This window comes from Prionailurus bengalensis, chromosome E4, assembly GCF_016509475.1.
Source record: "Prionailurus bengalensis isolate Pbe53 chromosome E4, Fcat_Pben_1.1_paternal_pri, whole genome shotgun sequence".
NCBI classification, from domain to species: Eukaryota; Metazoa; Chordata; class Mammalia; order Carnivora; family Felidae; genus Prionailurus; species Prionailurus bengalensis.
In genome coordinates, this window is record NC_057360.1 from 42,001,319 (window position 1) to 42,025,610 (window position 24,292).

At 40.1% G+C, this 24,292-nt stretch overlaps 1 protein-coding gene across 2 annotated transcripts in view; it reads left to right on the forward strand.

Annotated features, from left to right (window-relative positions):
- The first annotated feature begins 2,386 nt into the window (after window positions 1-2,386).
- SNRPE (small nuclear ribonucleoprotein polypeptide E) overlaps window positions 2,387-24,292 on the forward strand; it is a 46,138-nt gene continuing 24,232 nt past the window's right edge. The window contains exons 1-5 of one of the 2 annotated variants that reach the window (XM_043567645.1): window positions 2,389-2,516; window positions 3,028-3,054; window positions 4,488-4,550; window positions 5,432-5,510; window positions 7,763-7,981. In XM_043567645.1, coding sequence (XP_043423580.1) covers window positions 2,463-2,516; window positions 3,028-3,054; window positions 4,488-4,550; window positions 5,432-5,510; window positions 7,763-7,818 — 279 coding nt within the window. In that variant the 5' untranslated portion in view covers window positions 2,389-2,462 and the 3' untranslated portion in view covers window positions 7,819-7,981. Of the gene's footprint in view, window positions 2,517-3,027; window positions 3,055-4,487; window positions 4,551-5,431; window positions 5,511-7,762; window positions 7,982-24,292 lie in introns of those variants that run through there. The other variant, XM_043567644.1, reaches the window with a different exon arrangement.

The following is a 24,292-nucleotide window of genomic DNA, read 5'->3' on the forward strand; positions in this document are numbered from 1 at the left end:
TTTTATGTAATTGAATCTATCACTTTTTCTTCTAAAACCCTGCTAGAGCATACAAGCAAGGAAAAGGCAATTGTTAAGTACAAGAAAGAGGAAATATCTATGATTACACCAGATAAGCCAGCAAGAAGGAACTAAAAAGTTTACTGGAAAATTCTCAAAAACTCAAAAGGAAAATTTAAACGAATAGCCATCAGGAACTTAGTTTTAAAAAACTGATTCTAAGTTGTTCTCAAGTTTATTGTAAAAGGATTCTTTTAATCAGATAAGCTAATTCTAAAGTTTATAAGAAACAAACAAGAATAGCTAACAAAGTTCTACTGACTTTTAGTCCTAGCAAATAAACATCATACAATACTTGCAACAGTGACACTGGCCCATAAATAGACACAAAGATCAATTGAGCAAAATATAAACTACACACACACACACACACACACACACACACACACACGGTATATTATAAACGTGGCATTTTATTTATTTCTAATGTTTATTTATTTTGAGAGGTATACAGAGTGCAAGTGGGGGAGAGGGGCAGAGGGAGAAAAAGAATCCCAAGTGCAGAGCCTGACTTGGGCTTTGATCACAGGCCCCTGGTGGGATCATGACCTGAGCAGAAATCAAGAGTCCGACGCTCAACCAACTGAGCCACCGAGGTGCCCCTAAATGTGGCATTTTAAATTAAATGGGGAACAATGGGTTGTTTTTTTGTAATAGTAATGGAAAACTGGGTAGCCATCTAGATATTATAAAGTTGTATCAGTTCCAGGATATACTGGGATACATTCTAGATGGTTCAAAAATTTAAATGTAAAAAAGCAAAATCATTTTTACTTTTTTTTTAATGTTTATTTTTCTGAGAGAGAGAGCGAGAGAGATAGTGAGGAAGCGCGAGCAGGGGAGGGGCAGAGGCTCCAAAGCTGGCTCCCCACTCACAGCAGTGACCCTGATGTGACCTGAGCTGAAGTGGGACTCTCAACAAACTGGGCCACCAGGCGCCCAAACTTTTTTTTTTTTTAAATCGCTTCTCACGAACTATGTGATCAGATAATAGGTTATAGGGATCGATCTCCAAAAGCCTAGGCATCATGACGTCAGAGCCGGAAAGTTGCAAAAGTAGTTAAGCATCTTTGTTTTCTGAGATGAGACAGGTATGATAGTCTATTCCACCCATGCTATCTTTGAATTCAACAAATCTCCTGTATACTCTGTGGACAATCTAACCCTCTACTGGGATTGGGTGGGACACCATTTTTTTAAAACAAATAATTATCTTGTGCGTTTTCCAGCTCTTTATAGTGTAAAGCTCATTTTCACATCCTTTAATCACAACATTTTATAAGGACAAGCATCGATATTGTACTCAGCAGAAGATCTCAGGCAAGTTACGATTCTGCCACTTGCCTAAGGGGTGTCCCCTTAGAGGAGTCCCCGCAACTCTGAGCTTCAGTTTCTTCATCTGTGAAATGGGTATCCCGATCAAATAACATTTCTGCCAGGCCACAAGCCCCTGACAAAACCTTACAAACTCCAGCTCCTCTCCTTCCAGCTCTGTCCCCCGGGCGACAGTGTTTCAACACGGAGGCCTTGCTGAGCACACACACAAGGCACCGCTTCACTGCATCTTCAACCCGGCGAGGAAGGACATTTTCATCTCCATCCTGGTGATGCCGCCGCCGAGACAGGGCAAGCCTGAGGAACTTACCCTTATTTGGGCCTAGTCCTCAGGTTTCAGGGCTTCCCCGCCAGCCGGGCCCTGCGGCCACCTTGCAGTAACCCCTTACTTACAGTGTTCAGAAAACAAAGGGGACGAGAGTGCGATCAGAGCGAACCACAGGGCCTGATTTTTGCATTCAGATCATCTGTGGCTGCTAGTGGCAGGTGTGTGTGTTGGGGGGGGGGGGGTGGATGGGTGGAGGGGGGTCTCCGGGGTTTCAGATCATCTGTGGCTGCTAGTGTCAGGCGGGGCGGGGCCTGGCTAGTGTCAGGGGGGCGGTCCTCCGAGTTGGGCTTCTTGCCGCCCTACCCTCTCCATCACGATGCGGCCCCTCATGCCTAAATTTCAAGGAAATAGGCCTCAGAAAAAGCCCTAGACCCTAGAGGTACGCAGGGTAACCACTCGGCTCCTAAAGCCCACATAGAAAATGGAGCCGCTCCGGCGCCAGGCGCCAGCGTCTGCACCGCTTTCCGCCGCGGCCGCCGTACAGGCGAGGCCGCTCGGCGCCTCCTCCCGGCTCCCTCCAGGAGGCGCTGTAGGACCGACTCACGGTCCAAGGTGCGGCCGCCTCCGGAGGGCCTCCCCGCAGGGGCTATGGAGCACCGAGAAAAGCAACCTCCACGGCTAGAGAGGCATTTCCCAGGAGCCGCCCCGGTCGCCTCGCGCGCGCCACACACTTCCGCTTCCGCCTCTTTTGCCGGAAGTTGCTCTCAGAGCTAGCGTGCGGTCTTTGTCAGCTTCCACCATGGCGTACCGCGGCCAGGGCCAAAAAGTGCAGAAGGTGATGGTGCAGCCCATCGTATCCTACGTAGGATGTCAGGACTGGGAGGTTCGGGCCAGAAAACGGGGGGCGAAAGAGCAGACCGAGAGCAGGCCTGAGGGAGCGGAGTGCGGACCCACATCCCATGAGCACCCGGGGCGACCGAGGCCGGGAGAAAGCGCGGGGTAGTTGAAGACCCGGTGAGAGGTGGGCTTGGGCAGCCCCCTGCAGTGGGCAGTGCAGGAGTGGCGCGGATGAGCGAAGGAAGACGGCTTTAGTTAGGTACTGAGTGGAGGTGGGGGTCCTCAGGCTCAGGGAGGAGGAAGATGTCGGCGCCAAGAAGCCCCTGGAGAGCAAGGGAGTGGGAGGGATTCCTTCGGAGCGTTCGGGAGTCCCTAAAGAGTGCCTGGCTGGGCTCCGGCCGTTGCCTGGACACCAGACCTCGTGTTCAGAAAACAAAGGCGAGATGGGGGTGGGATTGACCCGTTTCGGGGAGCACGGTCTACCCTCTGCCTGTATTTTTTTTTTTTTCCCTTAACCTCTGGTGCAGAACCTCATCTTCAGATACTTGCAAAATGTACGTAAGTTGTTTGTGCTTTGTTGTTCTGTCATTTTGGTTTTTTTTTATGTAAAAGGTGAATTTATTTGGCTTGTTTGCATCATCCTGCCTAATCAACGTGTTCTAGAGTTAAAAATAGATGAAACGGGCGCCTGGCTGGCTCGGTCGGTCGAATGTGCGACTCTTGATCTTGGAGTGGAGTGTTCCAGCCCCACCGTGGGGCTAGAGTTTCCTTAAGGGAAAAAAGTACGTGAAACCGGAGATTGGAGGAGTATTTGCGGGGAAGGGGCTCCGGGATGTAATGAAATGCCCACTCCAAGCAGTGAAAGAATAGTGTCATTACTTTTGCAAGACCAAAGGTACTTCAAAAAGCAGTTCTTGGCAGGCATGATTGGTATTTGGGTACTTTTGTTGGTACTCATTATCGGAACGTTTCCCCTTTCCTTTCCTCCGGGGTAAAACATTGAAGGAAAGAAATCCTGTCGACTTTAAGCCACATAATAAGGTGGTGTGTTTAGCACTTGGGAGAAAACGGAGATACAAAAAAGATGCCCGAAAAGGAAGAGAGGAGGGATACCTTCAGAGGATATAGTGGCAGGCAGCTTTCCTTTAGGGGAATTTTTAGCAATTCACATTGTGAGGTAGTAGGGCCGAGTATTTAAGTTATTTTGGAAAGAAAATGCATTTTCTGTTGCTCTGACCGTTGTAGTATGTGTAACACAGTTGCAGACAAATTTCAAGCCATGATAATTTTTTTTTGAGTCATCTCCACCCAACGTGGGGCTCAAACCCATGACCCCACGATCAAGAGTCACATGCTTCACCCAACCGAGCCGGCCAGGCACCCCAAGCCATTGTAACTTTTTTTTTTTCTAAGCAGGCTTCATGCCCAGCGCAGAGCCCAAAGTGGGGCTTAAACTCCTGACTCTGAGATCAAGACCTGAGCTGAGGTCAAAAGCGGGGGTGCTTAACCCAGTAAGCCACCCAGGTGCCCCCAAGCTATTGTGATTTTTAATCACCAGGCTTGAGGGTCCTTCCCCTGGTTGTTAAATGTGAGATGTGGAAAACTGGGAACCTAGAGAAAGCTGTTTTGAAGCTGGATTTTGCTATTGCAGATAAGAAAGAAGCCCTGATGATTTGGGAATTGGCTGCTTTATACTATACTGTCAATTAGCACTCAATATGTATCGAGACGAGAAGCTGTAAGAAATACAATTGAGTCCCAGCATCACAGGAAAATTATTAACTTGGTCCCAATATAGCATTTATTGAGACTGTTGCTTGGCAAGTAACTAATCTTGGTTACTAATTCTTACATATGATTTGAGTAGTTAAATTCTTGGCTTTTATTTTTGAAGGTTTTCTTTAGCAGCCAGATTTCTGTATTGTTTGACCAGAGTGCTTATGTTTTGCTTGTTTTTTTAACATACCTATTTTTACGATTATTTCAGAGATCTCGGATTCAGGTGTGGCTTTATGAGCAAGTGAACATGCGGATAGAGGGCTGTATCATTGTGAGTAACCAGGATGTTTTCTCTCAGTCGGTGTTCATAGACAACGATTTTGCAAAAATGCCCAGCCAGGACAGTGTACAAAAACACAGTGACCCAACCCAAGGAAGGTTCTTCAGGGCCACTGTCCTTGTCTCACTGTTGTACTTAATAGGGCTTGGGTCATTCATAAGAGAGGGACAATTAATCTTTAAAAATTATTTGAACAACAGTGTTAGTATTCGAAGGACGGGACGAAAGAAATGAAATTACAATGGGGTGAAAATCAGTGGTGCATTAGTTCTGTCTTAGGTGATAACCTGAATATAGCTGGGTGGGGTTAGTTCAATAGGACTTTCAGGATGGCAGAGTACACTAAATAATGTTTTAAAGAAAGACAAAACAGTGCTCGCTTCAGCAGCACATACACTAAAATCGTAAAGAAAGATAAAACATGGCTGAAAAGTAGTATGTTAGGACACTTTGGTATTCCCTTTAGACATTGTAGATTCCGTCAGTAATCTCCCCTTCTGTGATTACTAGTAGAAAAACAAACGTTCTGGGTAGTGGTGATAGTGTTTTGTGAGGAACACGGGAGGAGTGGTGCCAGTGCAAGTTCACACACAATTCTGTATGGGACAGGTTGTAAGAGACAGGGACAGTGGCTCTTAGGCCCAGCTAATCAGATCTTAAGTCCAAAAGGCTCTAAAGGTAATTTGGAGTACGGTCTGCCTTTCTTTTGTTATTTAGAAAAAGGCTTAGGAGGGAGATGGTGTTTCAGCTGAAAGATCAGTAGAAAGGTGAATTTCTGAAGTTAGTTGGCATTTCTGTGTTGGTGTAGTCATCTGAAATGGCGTGCATGTGATTTTACTTGAAGATGACATTCGGTTGGCTTATCTTTCTAGGGTTTTGATGAGTACATGAACCTCGTATTAGATGATGCAGAAGAGATTCATTCTAAAACAAAGTCAAGAAAACAACTGGGTAAGAATAGCTGGCCTTTTGGACTTAGAGAAATATTTATTCGCTTGCAGAATTGAACGAGTTGTAACTCTATTCATGTTTAAATTTAGTGTGCAGTTGAGAATTCACTGTGTGGAGGAGTATATGCTTTTGAAAACCTCCTCAGCCACTTGCTGCTTACCCCACTCCATTTCTGCTTTTGTTTCTCCACTCAGACCCCTCTCATGAAGGTCACCAAAGACTAACGGTGTCAAATCGAGTCGTCAATACTAGTTCTCATTTTATAGAACTCTGAACAGCGTTTGGCGCCGTGGGCCACTCCCACCTTAAAACGCTTTGTTCCTTTGGCTCCGTGATACTGTACTCGGTTTTATTTTTCATTTCTAGTTACTCCTTTTCAGACTTTTGTATATTCATCCTTTCAGACACCGCCAATTAAATGTTTTGAGTTGCTCAAGGCTGGGTTCTAGGCCCTCCTGTCATTTGGTGTTATTTATCCAGGCCCTCTAGACTATACCTTCAGTTGCCATCTGTAAATTGACCTCAGATTCACCTCTGTAGCAGTAGGCCTCTCTGAGCCTATTCACCATGTCTACCTGGATGTCTCAAAGGCTCTTCAAAGTGAGCATGTCAGAAATCAAACTCGCTTCCCACTCCCTGTACACTCTTTTAGACCTATTTTAGTGTTCCTGCCTTACTGAATGGCACCAACCCCCATTCAGTTTACTGGTTGATTTCTTTGCAACTGCCTCAGCCCCCTCCACTTTGCTCTGCAGGCTGCAGTTATCTTTGAAAAGCACCAATTTGACCTTGTCATCCCTCTGCGTGAAACCTTCCGTGACTTCCTGTTGCTAGTGGGATAAGAAAATCTTTAATGTATTCTGCAAAGTTCTTCATGATCTTTTCTCTCTCTGCTCGTTTTGTATCACTGCTTCATTTTCTGAGCTTCATCCACACGTGTGCTCTCTCAGCTGTTTGAACCTGCATACTTGCTCCACCATAAATCTTTGTATATGTGGTTTCCTCTGTGTTTAGGACTCCAATCAAATGTCAGATATCGGGTTTTCTTTTTGTCTTACTGGGGTGAGGATGGGGGCGGGGGGAGACAGGCTGTGCTGAGTTGATAGTAAAACACTCATTAGTGGGATTGTTCGATTAATGTCTCTCTCACTGGGCCGCGTGCTCCATAAGTCCTCTCTTTTTTGCTCCCTAATAGGCCTAGTGCCTAATTCAGTGCCTGTCATACAATAGAAACAAAAAAATATTTGAATAACGAATGCAGGTCCTGAACCCAGTTAATGAAGGGTCTTTAGGAATCATGACTTCAAGACAAGCAGTCATTTCTTTCAAAATCCTGTTCATTTGAAGTTATTTAGGTACTTTGTTTTTAATTGTTTAATGCCTAGTTCACAGCTCACTAGTACCTTAATCAGTGGTGGCCTTCAGGTGTCTCTTTTTTCCGGACCCTGAGGATTCTCTTGAGCCTGTAGGAGATATGTGGAAGGTAGAATCTGAGAAGTGGTATGGTGTTTTGCTATGCTTCTTTCTGTTTAGGCTATTTTTGTGAAAGTCTGGATTTTCGAATTTAAACATGTCTTGCCAGGAAGGGTAAGCTAGCTTTATTGACATCAGTATATATAAATTATTTGGAGGGTGTTGAATTCCTGTAATAGTATTTATCCTATAGAATAGATTAATATTACCTGTTGTAGAAGTCTGAGAAACTTAAAAATCAATCACAATTGGGGTTGATTAGTATTTCTCAAAATGATTTTACTCAACACTGAAGATATTTATAGCTATTTCTCAGGAAAAAAGTATTCCCTGCTCAAATAAGTTTAGGAAATGGTGGATAAATTTGAAGAATTTTATTTATTGTAGTATAGACTCTTTAATTTATTGAAAACAAGAATGGTATCGGATGCTGTCAAATGTTTTAAACTTGGAACACCACTCGTTCTTCAACTTCTACAAACTCAGAGCAGTGGGATATGCTCTGAGTCAGTTGACTTAGTCTGTAGAAATCGGAGGTTTCGTAAAATAATATTTCTCTACATTCATTAGTTTATTGTTGGAAAAGCTCATACACTCTAATATGCAGAGCTTTTCAATATGTGGATATTTGAAATTTTTCACATACCTTCTCAAGGAAGAAAGCATTTCAAAATTGCTCAAGTGTGATCTGAAATTCTGAGGCTAAAAGGTGTTGCACACTTGTCTGAGTGGCTATTAATAGCTTTTTTTTTTTTTTTTTTTTTAATTTTCTGTTGCAGGTCGGATCATGCTAAAAGGAGATAATATTACCCTGCTCCAAAGTGTCTCCAACTAGAAATGATCAATGAAGTGAGAAATTCTTGAGAAGGCCATGTAGTTTGTTTTTTTAGAGGTCCTTTGTTGGGAGTATAGTTCTAAAACATTTGTTCCTATTGTTTTGATTACCTTTATGTTATTACCAGATGACAATAAATGCTGTGGGATTGTTTTTATTTAAACATGTACATTGTTTCTTTCTATCCAGTGTTAGAGACCTTTTACACAGTGGCCCCTAAGTTTTCTGAAGGGCGGCAGTTGCCCCTGGGCATTTGTTTTCTGTAGGGCCTGGATCTGTAGATTCTTAAGGCAAAGAGTAGGAATTCTACCTGACAGGTAAGCTTCTGATATTGGGTCATGGAGAAGAGGAGGGTTTGCAGAAATAAAGGTTTTTAAACGAATACATGTCTTCATTATCAGTTCTAGTTCTAGATGCTGGAACACTAGAATTCCTAACCACAGTAGGTTGCAGGTGCTATGATAGTTTCAGTATTTGCTTATTAGCACTCTCTGAGTCACTCTCTGAGGTCTTTGTGAATTCTTGTATTACTAAGATCAGAATGTGAGAAGTATTTGGGTATAAGCAAAGAGTAAAGTGCCCTAAACGTACATTTAAAATGAGATCTGTTGGGGCACCTGGGTGGTTCAGTCGGGTAGGTTTCCAACTTTAGCTCAGGTCATGATCTCGCAGCTCGTGGGCTTCAGCCCTGTGTTGGGCTCCGCACTGGCAGTGTGGAGCTTGCTTGGGATTCTCTGTCTCTGCCCCACTTGTGCTCTCTTTCTCTCTCTCAATAAATAAACTTAATAAATAAATAAAATGAGCTCTGTTAAGAGTTAACAGGAGGGAGGGGTGCCTGGGTGGCTCAGTTGATTAAGCATCCTACTCTTGGTTTCAGGGCTTTTCTCAAGCCATGGTCTCATGGTTCGTGGCATCAAGCTCCACGTCGGACTCAGTGCTGACAGCATGAGCCTGCTTGAGATCTCTCTCTTTTATTCCTCAAAATAAATAAATAAACTTAAAAAAAAAAAGTTAACAGGAGGGACACTTTTGTGAGATTGGTAACCTGAAAAAGACCACAAGCAGTGCTGGTCAGTTGGTAGGCATAATAATAGTATGTTCGTTGGAGCAACACGTATCTCTTACCCTTCTCTCTAAAGATTTTGGTGCCTCCCTCAGTATTTTCTTAGTTCCCAACTGAATTATGTGGATAGATCTTTCCTCCCCCAGTTTCTCAGGGCGGTTCTAGTTAGGGGCGCCAGGCTGGCTTAGTCCGTAGAACATGTGACTCTAGATCTCAGGGTCATGAGTTCTACCCCCGCACTTAAATCCCTATTTAAGTAATAGGGATTACTTAAATAAGTGAAAAATGACCCCAGGGCGGTTCTAGTTAGAATTCTGTTCAGTGATTATTGAGCATCCGCTGTTCCACGGGCACAAGGTTGAATAAATGCAGTGAAACAGACTGGCAAACAAATAGCTTCAGTGCCACACACTAAGTGCTATTTAAATTGGATCTTGAAAGATGAATAAGGCCTACCTTAAATTCTTGTAGTGGGCATTTTTAAAGGTTAGTGAAGAAGGAGCAAGACTAGTTCCTGCTTTTCCAAGTGCCTGTGAGGGAGATGGCGAACTTTGCTTTAAACTGAGCAAAAGAAATCTTTTCGAGATAGAGGAGGTTTGTAGTGCAAGTGTAGAAATTTGTCCAGCTTAGAAGTTGGCATTCTAGGTGTTCCTCTCCTATTTGAACCTGTGCCTTTTTGGGCACATTTTGAAGTAAAGGGCTACTTTACTTTAGCTCTTTTAACATAGTTGAGTTTGAAATGCATTGAACCTGCTACGGCGTGCAAAGAAATCCTTGGGCAGCAGAGGGAGTTGCAGCCCTGGGACTGCTTCAGCCTTTCTAGTAAAAGCTTTTTCAGAGCAGAGCAAAGACCTCCCTGCAGCTTTCTTGGCACCAAAATAGCTAGGAAGAAGGATAAAAGCCGGAGCAGTATAATCCCTAAGAAAACCTGCTGGCTGCTTTTCCATTTCCCTGTGTGGCCTTTCTGACCTGGCTGCCCTGGGTAAGCAAAGCTGTGCCTGCTGTGGCTTATTCTGAATGGATCAAGACCTGGAAAGTTCTATTTTTGACAGAGCAAACGATGATAGAAATAAGGTACAGTGAACTCTTACAATTGAGCTCTGTATTTAGAAATCTCTGCTTGCTTTCCTGCCTTACTGGAGCCTGTGGTGTTTGCTTTTTAAGTTGTACTTTTCCACAATCTGTAGATCTTTTTTCCAACCAGAATTTGTATTATAGGAGGCGTTGCTCTCTGCTTCATTAAGGTTATTAAAACATGCTGCTGGGAAGCTGCTCTTGTTGGCAGCCCTTGGTATGTGAGCAATTATTTTTCTGGAATGGCTGTTGGTTTCTGAGGGGGTCTTGCTAACCACCCACTAACTCTCTTGTAACATTCTTGAAGTGGGGGTGGGAGGAAAATAAGGCTCTGAAAAAGTTAAGTGCTGGTGCAGGCCTGGTGTTTTATTAGTCTAAGTAGGTAGGGAGAGAACGCGCTAAGAATAGTTTGAAAACCCTAGGATTTTGTATTTGCAGGCACCAGCTATTGTATCAAATTTGTCAGTTTCAAGATGAGAGAGTGGATCGTTGTCTAATCTAGTTTTAGGCATTATTGGCTAGGCAGTGTCATGGACAGTTACTGGGGTAAGCCTAATAGGCACATCGCCTATTAACTGGATGACACAGGAGGTTTTCCTTAATTATTCCTTTTAGAGCTAACCATAATAACCTACTCAGGCCATGCTTTTTGTGAGGAGATGTGCTTGGTAAAACTTTTAAAGTGGGTTAGAACTTAAGTCTATTGTACCTAGAGTTTAATTTTAAGTTATATCCAAAACACTTTTTTAAAAAATTGAATTTAAAAATCCTAGCATAGTGCATGTTTATAATTAAAATGCCAGTAGAATAGAAAGATAGGAAGTAAATAACAAAAGTCCTTCCTTTTCCCATCAGTATTCTCGATACATAACTACTATTAGGAGTTAGGGGTTTATCCTTCTAAACTCTGCAAATATGTACAATTTGGGTTTTTTCTCAATTTGGTATTTGTATTTAAAAACTTTTTTTTTTTTAAGTTTATTTATTTGGGGGGATGGACAGAAGGGGAGAAAGAAAATCGCAAGCAGGTTCTGCTGACAACATGGTGTCCAACACGGGGCTCAGGTCCCAAGAACTGTGAGGTCATGCCCTGAGCTGAAATCAAGAGCCAGACATCCAACTACCTGAGCCACCCAGGCGCCACTAAAAGTTTTTTTAATTTTGGTAAAATTGTGCAGCTCAGTAACGTTAAGTACATTACATTGTGCAGACATTCCCTAGAACTTTATCTTGCAAGAGTGAAACTACCCTGTCAACAACTTCCCATCCCTTGGCCCTCCTAGCCCCTGGCAAACATCATTCTTTTCTGTTTCCAGGAGTTTGACTCCTAGATACCTCATATATATGGAGTCATAATAATACTTGTTTTACAACTGACTTATTTCATTTAGCGTAATGTTCTCATGGTTCACCCATGTTACAGAATGTGTCCTAATTTCTTTCTTCTCTTCAAGGCCGAATAATACTGTATGTTTACACACCATGTTCTGTTTATGCGTTGAACTGTCAGTAGACATTTAAGTTACTTTCACCTTTTCGCTATTGTGAATAATACTGTTCTTCAAGGTCCTGTTTTCAGTTCTGTTGAGATATACCTAGAAAGTTTTTGAGGAACCATCTTACTATTGGCAGTAAACATGGGTGTACGAAGATCTCGTTAAGACCCTGCTTTCAATTTTTTTGAGAGTATGTACCCAAGGTCTTTTTGAGGAATCATCATCATATTGTTTTCCACAGCAGCTACACCGTTTTACATTCTGATCAGTAGGGCACAAGGGCTCCTGTTTCTTTACATCCTTGGCAAACCCTATTTTCTACTTTTGATAGTAAATGTCTTAATGGTTGTGAGGTGATATTGTGGTTTTGATTTGCATTTCCTTAATGGTTAGTGATCATTTCTTCATATGTTTATTGGTCATTTGTATATCTTCAGAGAAATGTCTACTGTTAAGTCCTGGGCCCATTTTTAAACAGATTATTTTTTTGTTGTTGAGCTGAAGGAGTCCTTTACATATTCTGGATATTAACCCCGTATCAGATACACACTTCACAAATATGATAGTTAAGCACTGGACTTCAGCTCAGGTTGTGATCTCACAATCCGTGTGAGTTTGAGCCCCACATCAGACTCTGCTGACAGCTCAGAGCCTAGAGCCTGTTTTGGATTCTGTGTCTCCCTCTCCTCCCCTCACCCTCTCGTGCTCGCTCGCTCTCTCAAAAATAAACATTAAAAATAAAAAAAAATATATTTTCACCCATTCTGTGGGTTGTCTTCACTCTTTTGTCTTTTGATGCACAGATAATTTTGATGGAATCTAGCTTATTTTTTAAGATTTTGTTGCCTGTGCTTTTGATGTCATAGGTAGTTTTACTTATATATGCATACTCCCTGCAGCTTGACCCTTATCAACAAAACGTGGATATATTTCCATGTTAAACAGCTGTATTCTATTGTATGGGTCTCTCAGGTTAAGTAATCACCTGTATTAGTGGCTATTTTAGGCTGCTTCCAGATTTTTGCTGTTAAAAAGAGTTTCTGTCCATTTACATATTCCTGAGTTGAATTCTTAGAAGTGGAATTATAAGATCAAAGGATATGCATATTAAAAATAATTCTGGGGGCGCCTGGGTGGCGCAGTCAGTTAAGCGTCCGACTTCAGCCAGGTCACGATCTCGCGGTCCGTGAGTTCGAGCCCCGCGTCGGGCTCTGTGCTGACAGCTCAGAGCCTGGAGCCTGTTTCCGATTCTGTGTCTCCCTCCCTCTCTGCCCCTCCCCCGTTCATGCTCTGTCTCTCTCTCTCTCTCCCAAAAATAAATAAACGTTGAAAAAAAAATAATAATAATAATTCTGTAGGTACTTCTAAATTGCCTTCCACAGTACAAATGAGAAAATTGTTTTCTTCATTCTAAACAACCATCAAGCAACAGTTTGAAATTCAAGCAACAGTTTGAATGAAATTCACAGGCTTATTGTGAGATGACTATGAAGTAGTAATTGCCAGCATCCTAAGGATGTCAGAGTAGAACAACGGAAAAAAAACTTGGTCTTTGATGACTTTTGAGCCACTGAATTAATCAGCTCTGGAACTTGCCTAACACCAAACTTGTTATGTGAGAGAATAAATTTCCTGGTTGATTTTCTGTTAGGTAAAACTGAAGCATTGTGAATGAGAACAATGTCAGAACAGGGCCACCTGTATTTGGAAGGGGATCAGTTGTTCAGTGAAGAATTTTTAAATGCCATAGTTGAGTTGGCAATTGAAGTGATGATCTTGGACTATATGCGGGAATACAAATGAAGCGATGTGACTGGTTTTATTCTGTTAAACAGCAGACTTTATTTCCTTCCCTAGTTATGAAAATAATTCCTGAGAAAGATGATCCTGGATCATCATTCCATGTCCATAGAAACTGCTGTCTCTGGAGTATTAACAGATTAGCCTCATCCCTAGGGCCACGCTGAGTTAGAGATGTTTTGCTGGGCTGGGAGATTGCAGAGGAGACGTGGGGAAAATAAACAAACGAATGCCTCTTCCTGGTGGGCTTTGTTGCTAAACCAGAGAGAAGGTAGATAGAGTGAGGAGAGTGTTTTGCCCAAAACAGCCTTTTTTAGATCCTATACTATAAGATACTCAGTTTGGAAGGTGTTTCTCATTTTTCACCAGTGTCCACTTCCTTTGGGTGTTCTTTGCTAAACAGTGAAGGATGTAAAAGGGTGTCCTTACCTTGGAGATTTAGGGAAGCAGTGAAATACACTCAAAAAGATCCAAAGATCTTGGGGGTCCACAATCACAACTTTAGAATTACCCAAGCCTCTCAACCTCAGTTTCATGGTGGTGGTGGAATGATTTAATAAGATAATACATATGCCACTTCAGGTCTCAGGAATGCACAAGAACTATTACTTGTCTAGTTCCAAATGAGGATACTTTATAGTTTAAAAGATTCGTTGAGGAGTATGTGTGGATAAGAGGTAAACTCATTCCACATAAACCCAAGATATTAAAATTTGGGGAATTTTTTGTTTTTGCTTTTTCAGTCAAGTTTATGGAGGTATAATTTACAGATACTAAAATCACACGTTAACACCTATATACTTTGATGACATTTGATAAATGTATACAGCCCTGTAGCCACCAACAGTCAAAAAGTATTTCCATGATCCAAAATGTTGCCTGGGCCCCTTCATAGTCAATCTACCTCAACTCACCCTAGCTCCTGGTAACTAATGGTCTGATTTCTGACCTTAAAGTTTTGTTTCCCTCAGAATGTCCTACACATGGAATTTTACAGTGTGTAACCATGTATGTGTGGCTTTTTTCATGGAATATGCTTTTGAGTTTCATTCATGTTCCATGAATCAGTATTCTGTTCCTTTTTATTGCTGAGTAGTATTCCATTGTATGGATATACCACAGTTTGTTTATCTGTAAACTACTTAGTGGAGTTGGGGGTTATTTTCAGTTTTTTGGCACTTCTGCATTGATTCCTATAAAGTTCATGTGTAGGCAGGCCCATTTTAAAAATTGGGATGTGGTGCATGGGTGCCTCAGTTGGTTAAGTGTCCCAACTTTGGATCTCACACGTTGTGAGTTCAAGCCCTGCGTTGGGCTGTGTGCTGACAGCTCAGAGCCTGGATCCTGTTTCAGATTCTGTGTCTCCCTCTCTGTCTCTGCCCCTCCCCTGCTGTGCTCTCTCTCTCTCTCAAAAATAAATGTTAAAAAATAATAACAATAATTGGGTTGTCGTTTTTTTCTTTGTTGTTGGGAGAGTTCTTTATGTCTTCTGCATTTTGAAAAAAAATCCTTACCAAATAGGTCTTTTGTGAATACTTTTCTCCCAGTCTGTGGCTTGTCTTTCATTTCTGTACAGTGTTTTTAAACAACACAGAATTTTCCTTTTTTTTTTTTTTTCAGTTTTCAAGTTTTCATTTATCAAATTTTTCTTTTATGATACGTACTTTTTGTGTCTAAGAATTCTTTGCCAGGGGTGACTAGGTGGCTCAGTTGAGAGTCCAGTGCTTGATTTCGGCTCAGGTTGTGATCCCAGGGTCATTGCATCTTTTATATAGATGATCATTTTGTCTGCAGAAAATGAAGATGCAAAAAATTTTAAAAACGCAAATAAAAATAGTTTTATTTCTTCCTTTCCAGACGAAGCCTTTTATTTCTTTTTCTTGCCTTATTTCAGTGGCCAGGACCACTCTAATGGAGTGGTGAAAGGAGACATCTTTGTCTTGTTCCTGGTATTAGGGGGATCCTAGGGAAAAAACATACTAGTAAGTGTGATATAGTTACAAGGTTTTTGTACATACATACAAGGTTTTGTACAAGTCTAATTTGCTTAGAGTTTTTCTCTACTGAGATGATCATACGGTTTTTCTATTGAAGCCTGATAAGGTAAATTGCATTAATTGATTTTCAGTGATAAACTGACCTTGCTTTTCTGAAATAAACACTGTTTAGTCATGGTTTGTTACCTATTTTATATATTGCTAAATTCACTTATTTAATATGGTCATTAGGGATGTTGATCTGTAGCTCTCTTGACAATGTTTTTGTCTTTTTTTTTTTTTTTTTTTTTTTTTTTTTTTAAGGTTATTGATTTTGAGAGAGAGCACATGGGGTGAAACCCCAATGCCGGGCTCCATCTCACAAACTGTAAGATCATGGTGACCTGAGCTGAAATCAAGAGTCAGACACTTAACCGAGTGAGCCGTCCAGATGCCCTTTGTCTGGTTTTAATATCAGTGTAGTAGTTTCATATAAGGAAGTGTTCCCTCATCTTTTATTTTCTGTAAGAGTTTTATAGGATTGATGACCTATTTCCTTTCTTAAATGTTTGGTATGTTTTCACCTGTGAAGCCCTTTGATCTGGAAGGTTTCTATACGTTATCCCCCAGTTTGGAAATCTTTTTTTTTTTTTTTTTTTTTTGAAATCTTTATCATATCTATCTAAAGGAATTTACACACTTACTAAGGGCACTGTATTACACATAAATCCAAGAGAGAAAATACTATGAGGCATATATAAATACTAATGAGCAAGTGACATAAAAAATGCAGAAGGTATGGGGTACTTGGCTGGTTCATTTGGTAGAGCATGCAACTCTTGATCTTAGGGTCATGAGTTCAAGGCCCATGTTGGGGGTAGAGTTTACTTAAAAAAATGCAGAGAATGGTCTGGAGCACAATGTGAAAAAGACATTGTGTGATAGAAGTTGGTAATTGTAGCCTTTCGGTGCTTATTTTTAGACCAACCTTATCTCTCAGGATTCCCCTGTAAGAATACTTCTCTGTATTACAGTTAACTTACTATCCCTCAAGTTCACCTATCTCTGTAGCTTGTTGTGGTAGCTTGTGTTGTTTTTACTCCTAATTCAATTACTTAAATAGATCTAGGATTATTCAAGTTATCTACATTTATTGAGTGAGCTTTGGGAGTTCTGTTTTGTTTTTTTTTTTAAGTATTTTTCCCATTTCATGTAAGCTATCAAATTTATTGGCTTAAAGTTGTACATATTTCCTTATTCTTCTAATGCCTGTAGGATCTGTAAAGATGCCTTCTCTCTCATTCCTAATATTGGTAATTTGTCGCTTCTCTACTTTTTTCCTTAGTCTGGTTAGAAATGTATCATTTATTGAACTTCTCAACCAGCTTTTCATTTCATTAAATTTTCACTAATGTTTATTATTTTTAATTTCTCCTGTTATTTTCTTCCATCGGCTTGCTTTGAGTTTAGTTTGATCTTTATATAGTTTTTTTTTTTAACTTTTTTTTACGTTTATTTATTTTTGAGAGACAGAAAAAGACAGAGCGTGAACAGGGGAGGGGCAGAGAGAGAGGGAGACACGGAATCCAAAGCAGGCTCCAGGCTCCGAGCTGTCAACACAGAGCCCGATGCGGGGCTGGAACCCACAAACTGCGAGATCATGACCTGAGCCGAAGTCAGACACTTAACCGACTGAGCCATGCAGGCACCCCTGATCTTTATATAGTTTTTAAGGTTGAAGCTTAGATTATTGATTCAAAACATTTCCTGTTTTTTAATGTAAGCATTTTGCCATGTGTTAGAAATTTCAGTAATGTTGCGTTTTGATTTTTGTTAAGCTCAAAATATTTTCAGTATCCTTTTTTAATTGCTCTTTGATACGTGAGTTAGTTAGAAGTGTATTAATTTCTGGGACGCCTAGGTGGCTCATTTGGTTGGGCGTCCAACTTCGGCTCAGGTCATGATCTCATGTTTCATGAGTCTGAACCCCACATCAGGCTCTGTGCTGACAGTTCAGAACCTGGACCCTGCTTCAGATTCTGTGTCTCCCTCTCTTTCTCTGCCAGTACCCCCACTCACACTCTGTCTCTTTCTCTCAGAAATAAATAAAAACGGGCTCAGTCAGTTGAGTGTCCGATTTCAGCTCAGGTCATGATCTCAGGGTTCGTGAGTTTGAGCCCCATGTCTGGGTCTGTGCTGAAAGCTCAGAGCCTGGAGCGTGCTTCAGATTCTGTGTTTCCCTCTCTGTGCCCCTCCCCTGCTTGCGCTCTTTCTCTCAAAAATAAATAAAACATTAAAAAAAATTTTTAAAACATTAAAACAAATTTTAAAAATAGAAGTGTGTTAATTTCCAAATGCTTGGGGATTGTCCACATGTCCCCTAGGTTCAGATAATTGATATGATTTCAGTTATTTTCAACTTGTTAGGTTTCTTTGATAGCCCACAACATGATCTATCTTGGTGACTATTCCACATCCACTTAAAGAATGTGTGTATTGCTGGGGTGCTTGGCTGGCTCACTTGGTAGAGCATGCAACTCTTGATCTCAGGGTCAAGAGTTTAAGCCCCTTGTTGAGTGTGGAGCTTACTTAAAAAAAAAAAAAAAAAAAGAATATTGCTGTTGTTGGGGAAAATATTCTATAAATTATCAGGTCAGATTTGTTAGTGTTGTTCAGGTCTTTTATGTCATTATTATTTGTCTACTCATTCTCCGTGACTGAGCAAAGTAGGTTTATTATAGATATCATATAGTTGAGGTCCAATCTGACAGTCTCTGCTTTTTAATTTGGGTGTTTAAATCACTTACCTTTATAGCAATTATTCGTATGGTTTGTTTAAATCTGCCATCTGGTGGGAGGCAATTCTTCATAAGTCTCTTGCATTTCTCTATGTCTTACAAGCAAGGTACTGACTGTCCTTTGTTTCTGACTATCTTTACACAGATGTTTATTTAGCAAACTACCTTGGAAGACAGATAATATCCCCCTTTAGAATAAAGAAAATAAAAAAGTTTACTTCCTCAGATACCAGGCTTTTCTGCAGTAACACAACCCATTACTTATATCAGTGTCATGTATATGATTCCCTATTGATTACAATATACATCTTTAATTTCTTATAGATTATCATCAGAACTATCTTATTGCTTCATGTATGGCATAAGAACCTTATACCTCCAGTTCCTCCCTCTTTTGTGCTCTATTTGTCACACTTTTAGATGTGTTATAAATCTTATAGCACATTATTAATGTCAGTTATCAAGACTCATTCTGTGACTATCAAGAAGTCCCATCTTTTTTGGGAATTTTTAAAAACATAATGTAAACTTGAATTGGAAATAATTTTCCAGGTTATTCTTTCTGAAAGAGGTGTGAGCTTTGTACTGAGCAAATCTTTTCTTGGCTTTTACTTGATATCTTTCCATACATAACCTTCCTATGTCCTCTTAGTGGAAACCTGAGTGCTGATTCCATTTCTGTATAGACTGCCTTTTAAAGTGTTGGCGAGGGTTTCGTGTCAGGGAATTAGCAGGAAAAGGCTGGAGGAAAGGTCAATAAGGGCATTTCCTTTTCCCCTCTTATTGTTAATTTCCTTCAGACAGCTAAAGAAGAAGAAATACTTTCTGCTACAGTCTTTATACCTTGCTTCAACTCTAGAGTGTTCCTTTTTTCCAGATTCTATTGTTAAAAACAGTTTCTTATGACATTTGGGGGTTCTAAAATATCACCCATAATCTTGCTTCCTATAATAGCCATTTCCTGCTGCCCTTTACTTTAGGCTTTGTGCATAATGTTCCATTGATTTAACAAATCATAATTTATGAAGTATTTTCTTATGTAGTTTCATATTTTTCACTTAATAAGTTATGCCACAGTGAACATCGTTATCTCTTTTGTCTCTCATAAGGATATATTTCCATGAGTGGGCTTCTATATTTTGAAACTATCCGCATTTTTGTAATTCTTATTATATGTTGTTAGAGTAAGGAAGAGGAGGACATTTGGAACATAGATACTTTGTGGGGGAAGATCTTACAACTTTGCCTAAAGAAAAGAAGGTGAGTCAAATTGGTTTTAGGTTTGTTGAGAGACTGGCTATGGCAAGGAAATTTTCAAAACTTTGGTTATGGATTTATACTTACTCTTTCTCCAGAGATCAGTGCTTAAGTTTAACCTCTAGATTTTTTAAAAAAATTATTTATTTAAGTAATTTCATTCAACATGGGGCTCAAACTCATGACCCCGAGATCAAGAGTCTCACACTCCCCTGAGTGAGCCAGGCAGGTACCCCCAGATTTTTTTTTTTAATTTTTATTGTGGTTTAATACATAGAGCATAAAATTTACCATATCAGCTATTTTTATTCTATTTTTTATTTGAGAGAGAGAGAGTGAGCATGCGTGAGCAGGGAAGAGGGTCAAAGGGAGAGAATCCCAAGCAGGCTCCACACTCAGCACTAAGCCTGAATTTGGGCTTGATCCCATGACCCTGGGATCATGACCTGAGCCTAAATGAAAAGTCGGTGCTCAACTGACTGAGCCACCCGGGCCCTTTATTTATTTATTTATTTTTCTTTTTAATGTTTATTTTTGAGAGAGAGAGTGCAAGCAGGGGAGAGGAGAGAGAGACAGACAGACAGAATTCGAAGAGGCTCCACACTGTAGCACAAAGCCCAACATGGGACTTGAACCCACGAACCCCGAGATCATGACCTGAGCCCATCAGACACTCAACCGACTGAGCCATCCAGGCACCCCTCCTTTAATTTTTTTACTAAAAATTTTTTTATTTTTATTTTTTAAAGTAATCTCTACCCTCAGTGTGGGGCTCAAGCTCACCACCCTGAGATCTAGAGTCACATGCTCTACCAACTGAGCCAGCCAGGCGCTCCTAACCATTTTTTTTTTTTAAGTGTACAATTTGGTGATATTAAGTACGTTTATAATGTTGTACAGTCATCATCATATATAACTTTTCATCAGGTTAAAGTAAAACTATACCCATTGAACAATAATTCATTCCCCCCATCCCCCAGCCCCTGGCAATCATAGTTCTACTTTTTGTCTCTGATTTTGACTACATTAAGTATCTCATATAAGTGGATTCATACTGTATTTGTCTTTTTCTGACTGGCTTATTTCGATTAGGGTAATGTCCTCGAGGTTGATCCATGTTAAAATTTCCTTCCTTTTTGAGGCTGAATATTCCATTGTATGTATTATACCACATTTTGCTTGTTCCTTCATCTGTCAATAGGCACTTGGGTGTTTTATCTGTTGTGAAAAATGTTCTGAACACGGATGTACAAATATCTCAAGACCCTATTTTCAGTTCTTTTGAGCATATACCCAGAAGTGGAATTACTGAGTTACATGGTAATTCTATTTTTAATTTTTTTAAGTTTATTATTATTTTTTTTTATTTTTAGTAATGTCTACACCCAGTGTAGGTCTCAAATTCACACCCCCAAGATCAAGAGTTGCATGCTCTTCTGACTGAGCCAGTCAGGTGCCCCTCAATTTTTGATTTTTTGAGGAACCACCATACTGTTTTCCACAGCAGCTGTACCATTTTACATTCTTACCAACAGTGTACAAGGGTTTCCACTTTTTCCATGCCCTCACCAACGTCTCTTATCTTGATTTTTTGGTAATTGTTTTTTTTTGTTGTTTGTTTGTTTGTTTTGTTTTAAGTAGGCTTCGTGCCCAGTGCAGAGCCCAACACAGGACTTAAACTCACGGCCCTGAGATCAAGACCTGAACCAACATTAACAGTCAAACACTTAACTGACTGAGCCACTTGTTTTGTTTTTAATGTTTGTTTTTGGGAGAGAGAGAGGGAGAGTGTGTGTGTGCATGAGCACAAGCAGGGGAGGGGCGGGAGGATGGGGGACAGAGGATCCTAAGCAGGCTGTGCACTGACAGCAGAGAGCCCAGTGTGGGGTTTGAACTCCCGAACCATGAGATCATGACCTGAGCTGAACTCAGATGCTTAACTGACTGGACTACCCAGGCGCCCTGTTATTTTGTGTTTTTTGATAGTAGCCATCCTAATTGATGGGAGGTAGTATCTTAAAATGTTGATTTGCATTTCTCTGATAATGATTAGAGACACTCAGCATCTTTTCATGTGCTTATTGGTCATTTGTACGTCTTTAGAAAAATGTCTATTCAAGTCCTTTGCCCATTTTTTAATTACATTGTTTTTTGTTGTTGTCGACTTCCAAAGAGTTCTCTGTATATTCTGAATATTAATCCCTTATCAGATACATGATTTGCAAATATTTTCTCCCATTCTGTGGATTGTCTTCTTACCCTGGATACTGTCTTTCAATGCCTAAAATTTTAAAATTTTCGTGATGTTCACTTTTTTTTCTTTTCTTGCCTGTGCCTTTGGTGTCATATCCAAAATAATATTGCCAAATCCAGTATCATGCAGTTTGAGTCCTATGTTTTCTTTTAAGTGTTTTTTTGTTTTAGGTCTTACTTTTAAGTCTTCAATCCATTGTGAGTTAGTTTTTCCAACTTCATTCTTTTATGCGAATATCCAGTTTTCCCAGCACCATTTGTTGAAAAGACTGTCCTTTAGGGGCGCCTGGGTGGCTCAGTCGGTTAAGCATCAGACTCTTGGTCTCTGATCAGGTCATGATCTCGCAGTTTATGAGACTGAGCTCCATGTAGGGCTCTGTGCTGATAGCATGGAGCCTGGTTGGGATTCTCTCTCCCTCTCTCGCTCTCTGCCCCTCCCCAGCTTGCATGCTCTCTCTCTCAAAATACATACATATATTAAAAAAAAAAAAAAAAAAGACTGCCCTTTCTCCATTAAAAGGACAACTTTGTCAAAAATCATTTGATAATATATGTGAGGGTTTATTTGGCGGCTCTTTATTCTATCTCATTGGTTTATATATCTGTTTTTTTAATCTGTTTTAATTTTCTTTTTTTTTTTTTTTGAGAGAGAGAGAGATGGAGTGCAAGCATGGGAGGGGCAGAGAGAGAGAGAGAGAGAGAGAGAGAATCCAAAGCAGGCTCACAGAGCCTGATGCGGGACTTGAACCCACAGGCTGCAAGATCATGACCTGAGCTGAAGCTGGACGCCCAACTGACTGAGCCACCCAGGTGCCCCTGTATATCTGTCTTTATGCCAGTACCACACTGTTTTGAGCTTTGTGGTAAATTTTGAAATTAGGCAGTGTGAGTCTTCTAGTTTTCTTCTTCCTTTTCTAAGCTGTTTTGGCTATTCAGAGTCCTTCAAGATTTCATATGAATTTTAGAATGGGTTTTTTGTTTGTTCCTGCAAAAAATACCATCAGGTTGTTGACAGGAATTACATTGAATCTGTAAATCACATTATATAGTATTGACATCTTAACAATCTTAAGTCTTCCAAGCAATGAACATGGGATATGTTTCCATTTATTTATGTCTTAATTTCTCTAATCAGGGGGCGCCTGGGTGGCTCAGTCAGTTGAGCGACCAACTTCAGCTCGGGTCATGATCTCACAGTTTGTCAGTTCGAGCCCCGCATCGGGCTCTGTGCTGACAGCTCGGAGCCTGAGCCTGCTTCGGATTCTGTGTCCCCCCCTCTCTGCCCCTCACCCACTCATGCTTTGTCTCTCTCTGTCTCAGAAATAAATAAACATTAAAAAAAATTTTTTTTAAATTCTCTAATCAGTTGTAGTTTTCATTGTATAAAAGTATTTCACCTCCTTGGATAGGTTGATTTCTAAGTATTTTATGCTTTTTGATGCTATTGTAAATGCAACCGTTTTTGTAATTTTCTTTCAGATTGTTTATTATTATGTATGAAAATACAACTGATTTTTGTGTGTTTGTATCCTGACTTTGTATCCTGCTACTTTGCTGAATTAGAATATTAGTTGTAAAAGATTTTTTTGTAGACTCTTTAGAGTTTTCTACATGAAATATCCTGTGAACAGAGATAATTTTACTTTTTTCTTTCCAATTTGGATGCCTTTTACACTTTCTTGACTAATTGCTCTGGTTAGAACTGCCAAGTACTATGTAAGTAACATAAAAGTGAAGAAAGTAGATATCTTTGTCTCGTATCTGATCTTAGGAGGAAAAGAGCTTTCAGTCTTTCACTATTGAGTATGATGTTTGCTGTGGGTTGTTTTGTTTTGTTTTTTTAGTATGGCTTTTATTATGTTGAGGTGATTTCCTTCTATTCCTAGTTTGTTGAATGTTTTTATAAGGAAAGGGTGTTGAATTTTGTCAAATGATTTTTCTATATGAATTGATATGATCATTTGAATTTTCTTTAAATGTTTATTTTTGAGAGAAAGTGAGGGAAGGGCAGAGAGAAAGAGGGAGAAACAGAATCTGAAGCAGACTCCAGGCTCTGAGCTATTAGCACAGAGCCTGATGTGGGCCTCGAACTCCTGAACTGCAAGATCATGACCTGAGCCAAAACTGGATGCTTAACTGACTGAGCCACCCAGGCGCCCCTGAGATGATCATTTGGTTGGTTTTTTTTTTTTTTTTTTTTTTTACCTTCATTTGTTATGTGGTGTATTATATCGATTGGTTTTTGTATATTAAACCACCCTTGCATTCTAGGAATAAACCCCACTTGGTCATGATGTATAATCCTTTTTAGTATGCTGCTGAATTTTGTTTGCTGGTATTTTATTGAGTATTTTTGCATTGGTACTCATAAGGGATAGTGGTCTATAGTCTCTAGTATCTTTGTCTAGCTTTGGTATCAGAATAATGCTGGCCTTAGAATGAGTTAGGAAATGTTTCCTACCCTTCTAATTTTTTTCTGAAAATGTTTGAGAAGGATTGGTGTTAGTTCTTTAAATATCTGATTGAATTTACCAATGAAACCATTAGGTTCAGGAGTTTTCTTTGTTGGGAGATATTTTAAATTACTGATTCAGTCTCCTTACCAGTAGTTATAGGTCTATTAAGATTTTCTATTTCTTCATGGTTTAATCTTGGTGGGTTTGTATCTCTAGGAATTTGTACATTTCATTCAGGTTATCCAATTTATTATAGTGGTTCATTTCTGTAGAATCAATAGTAATGTCTCCATTTCTGGTT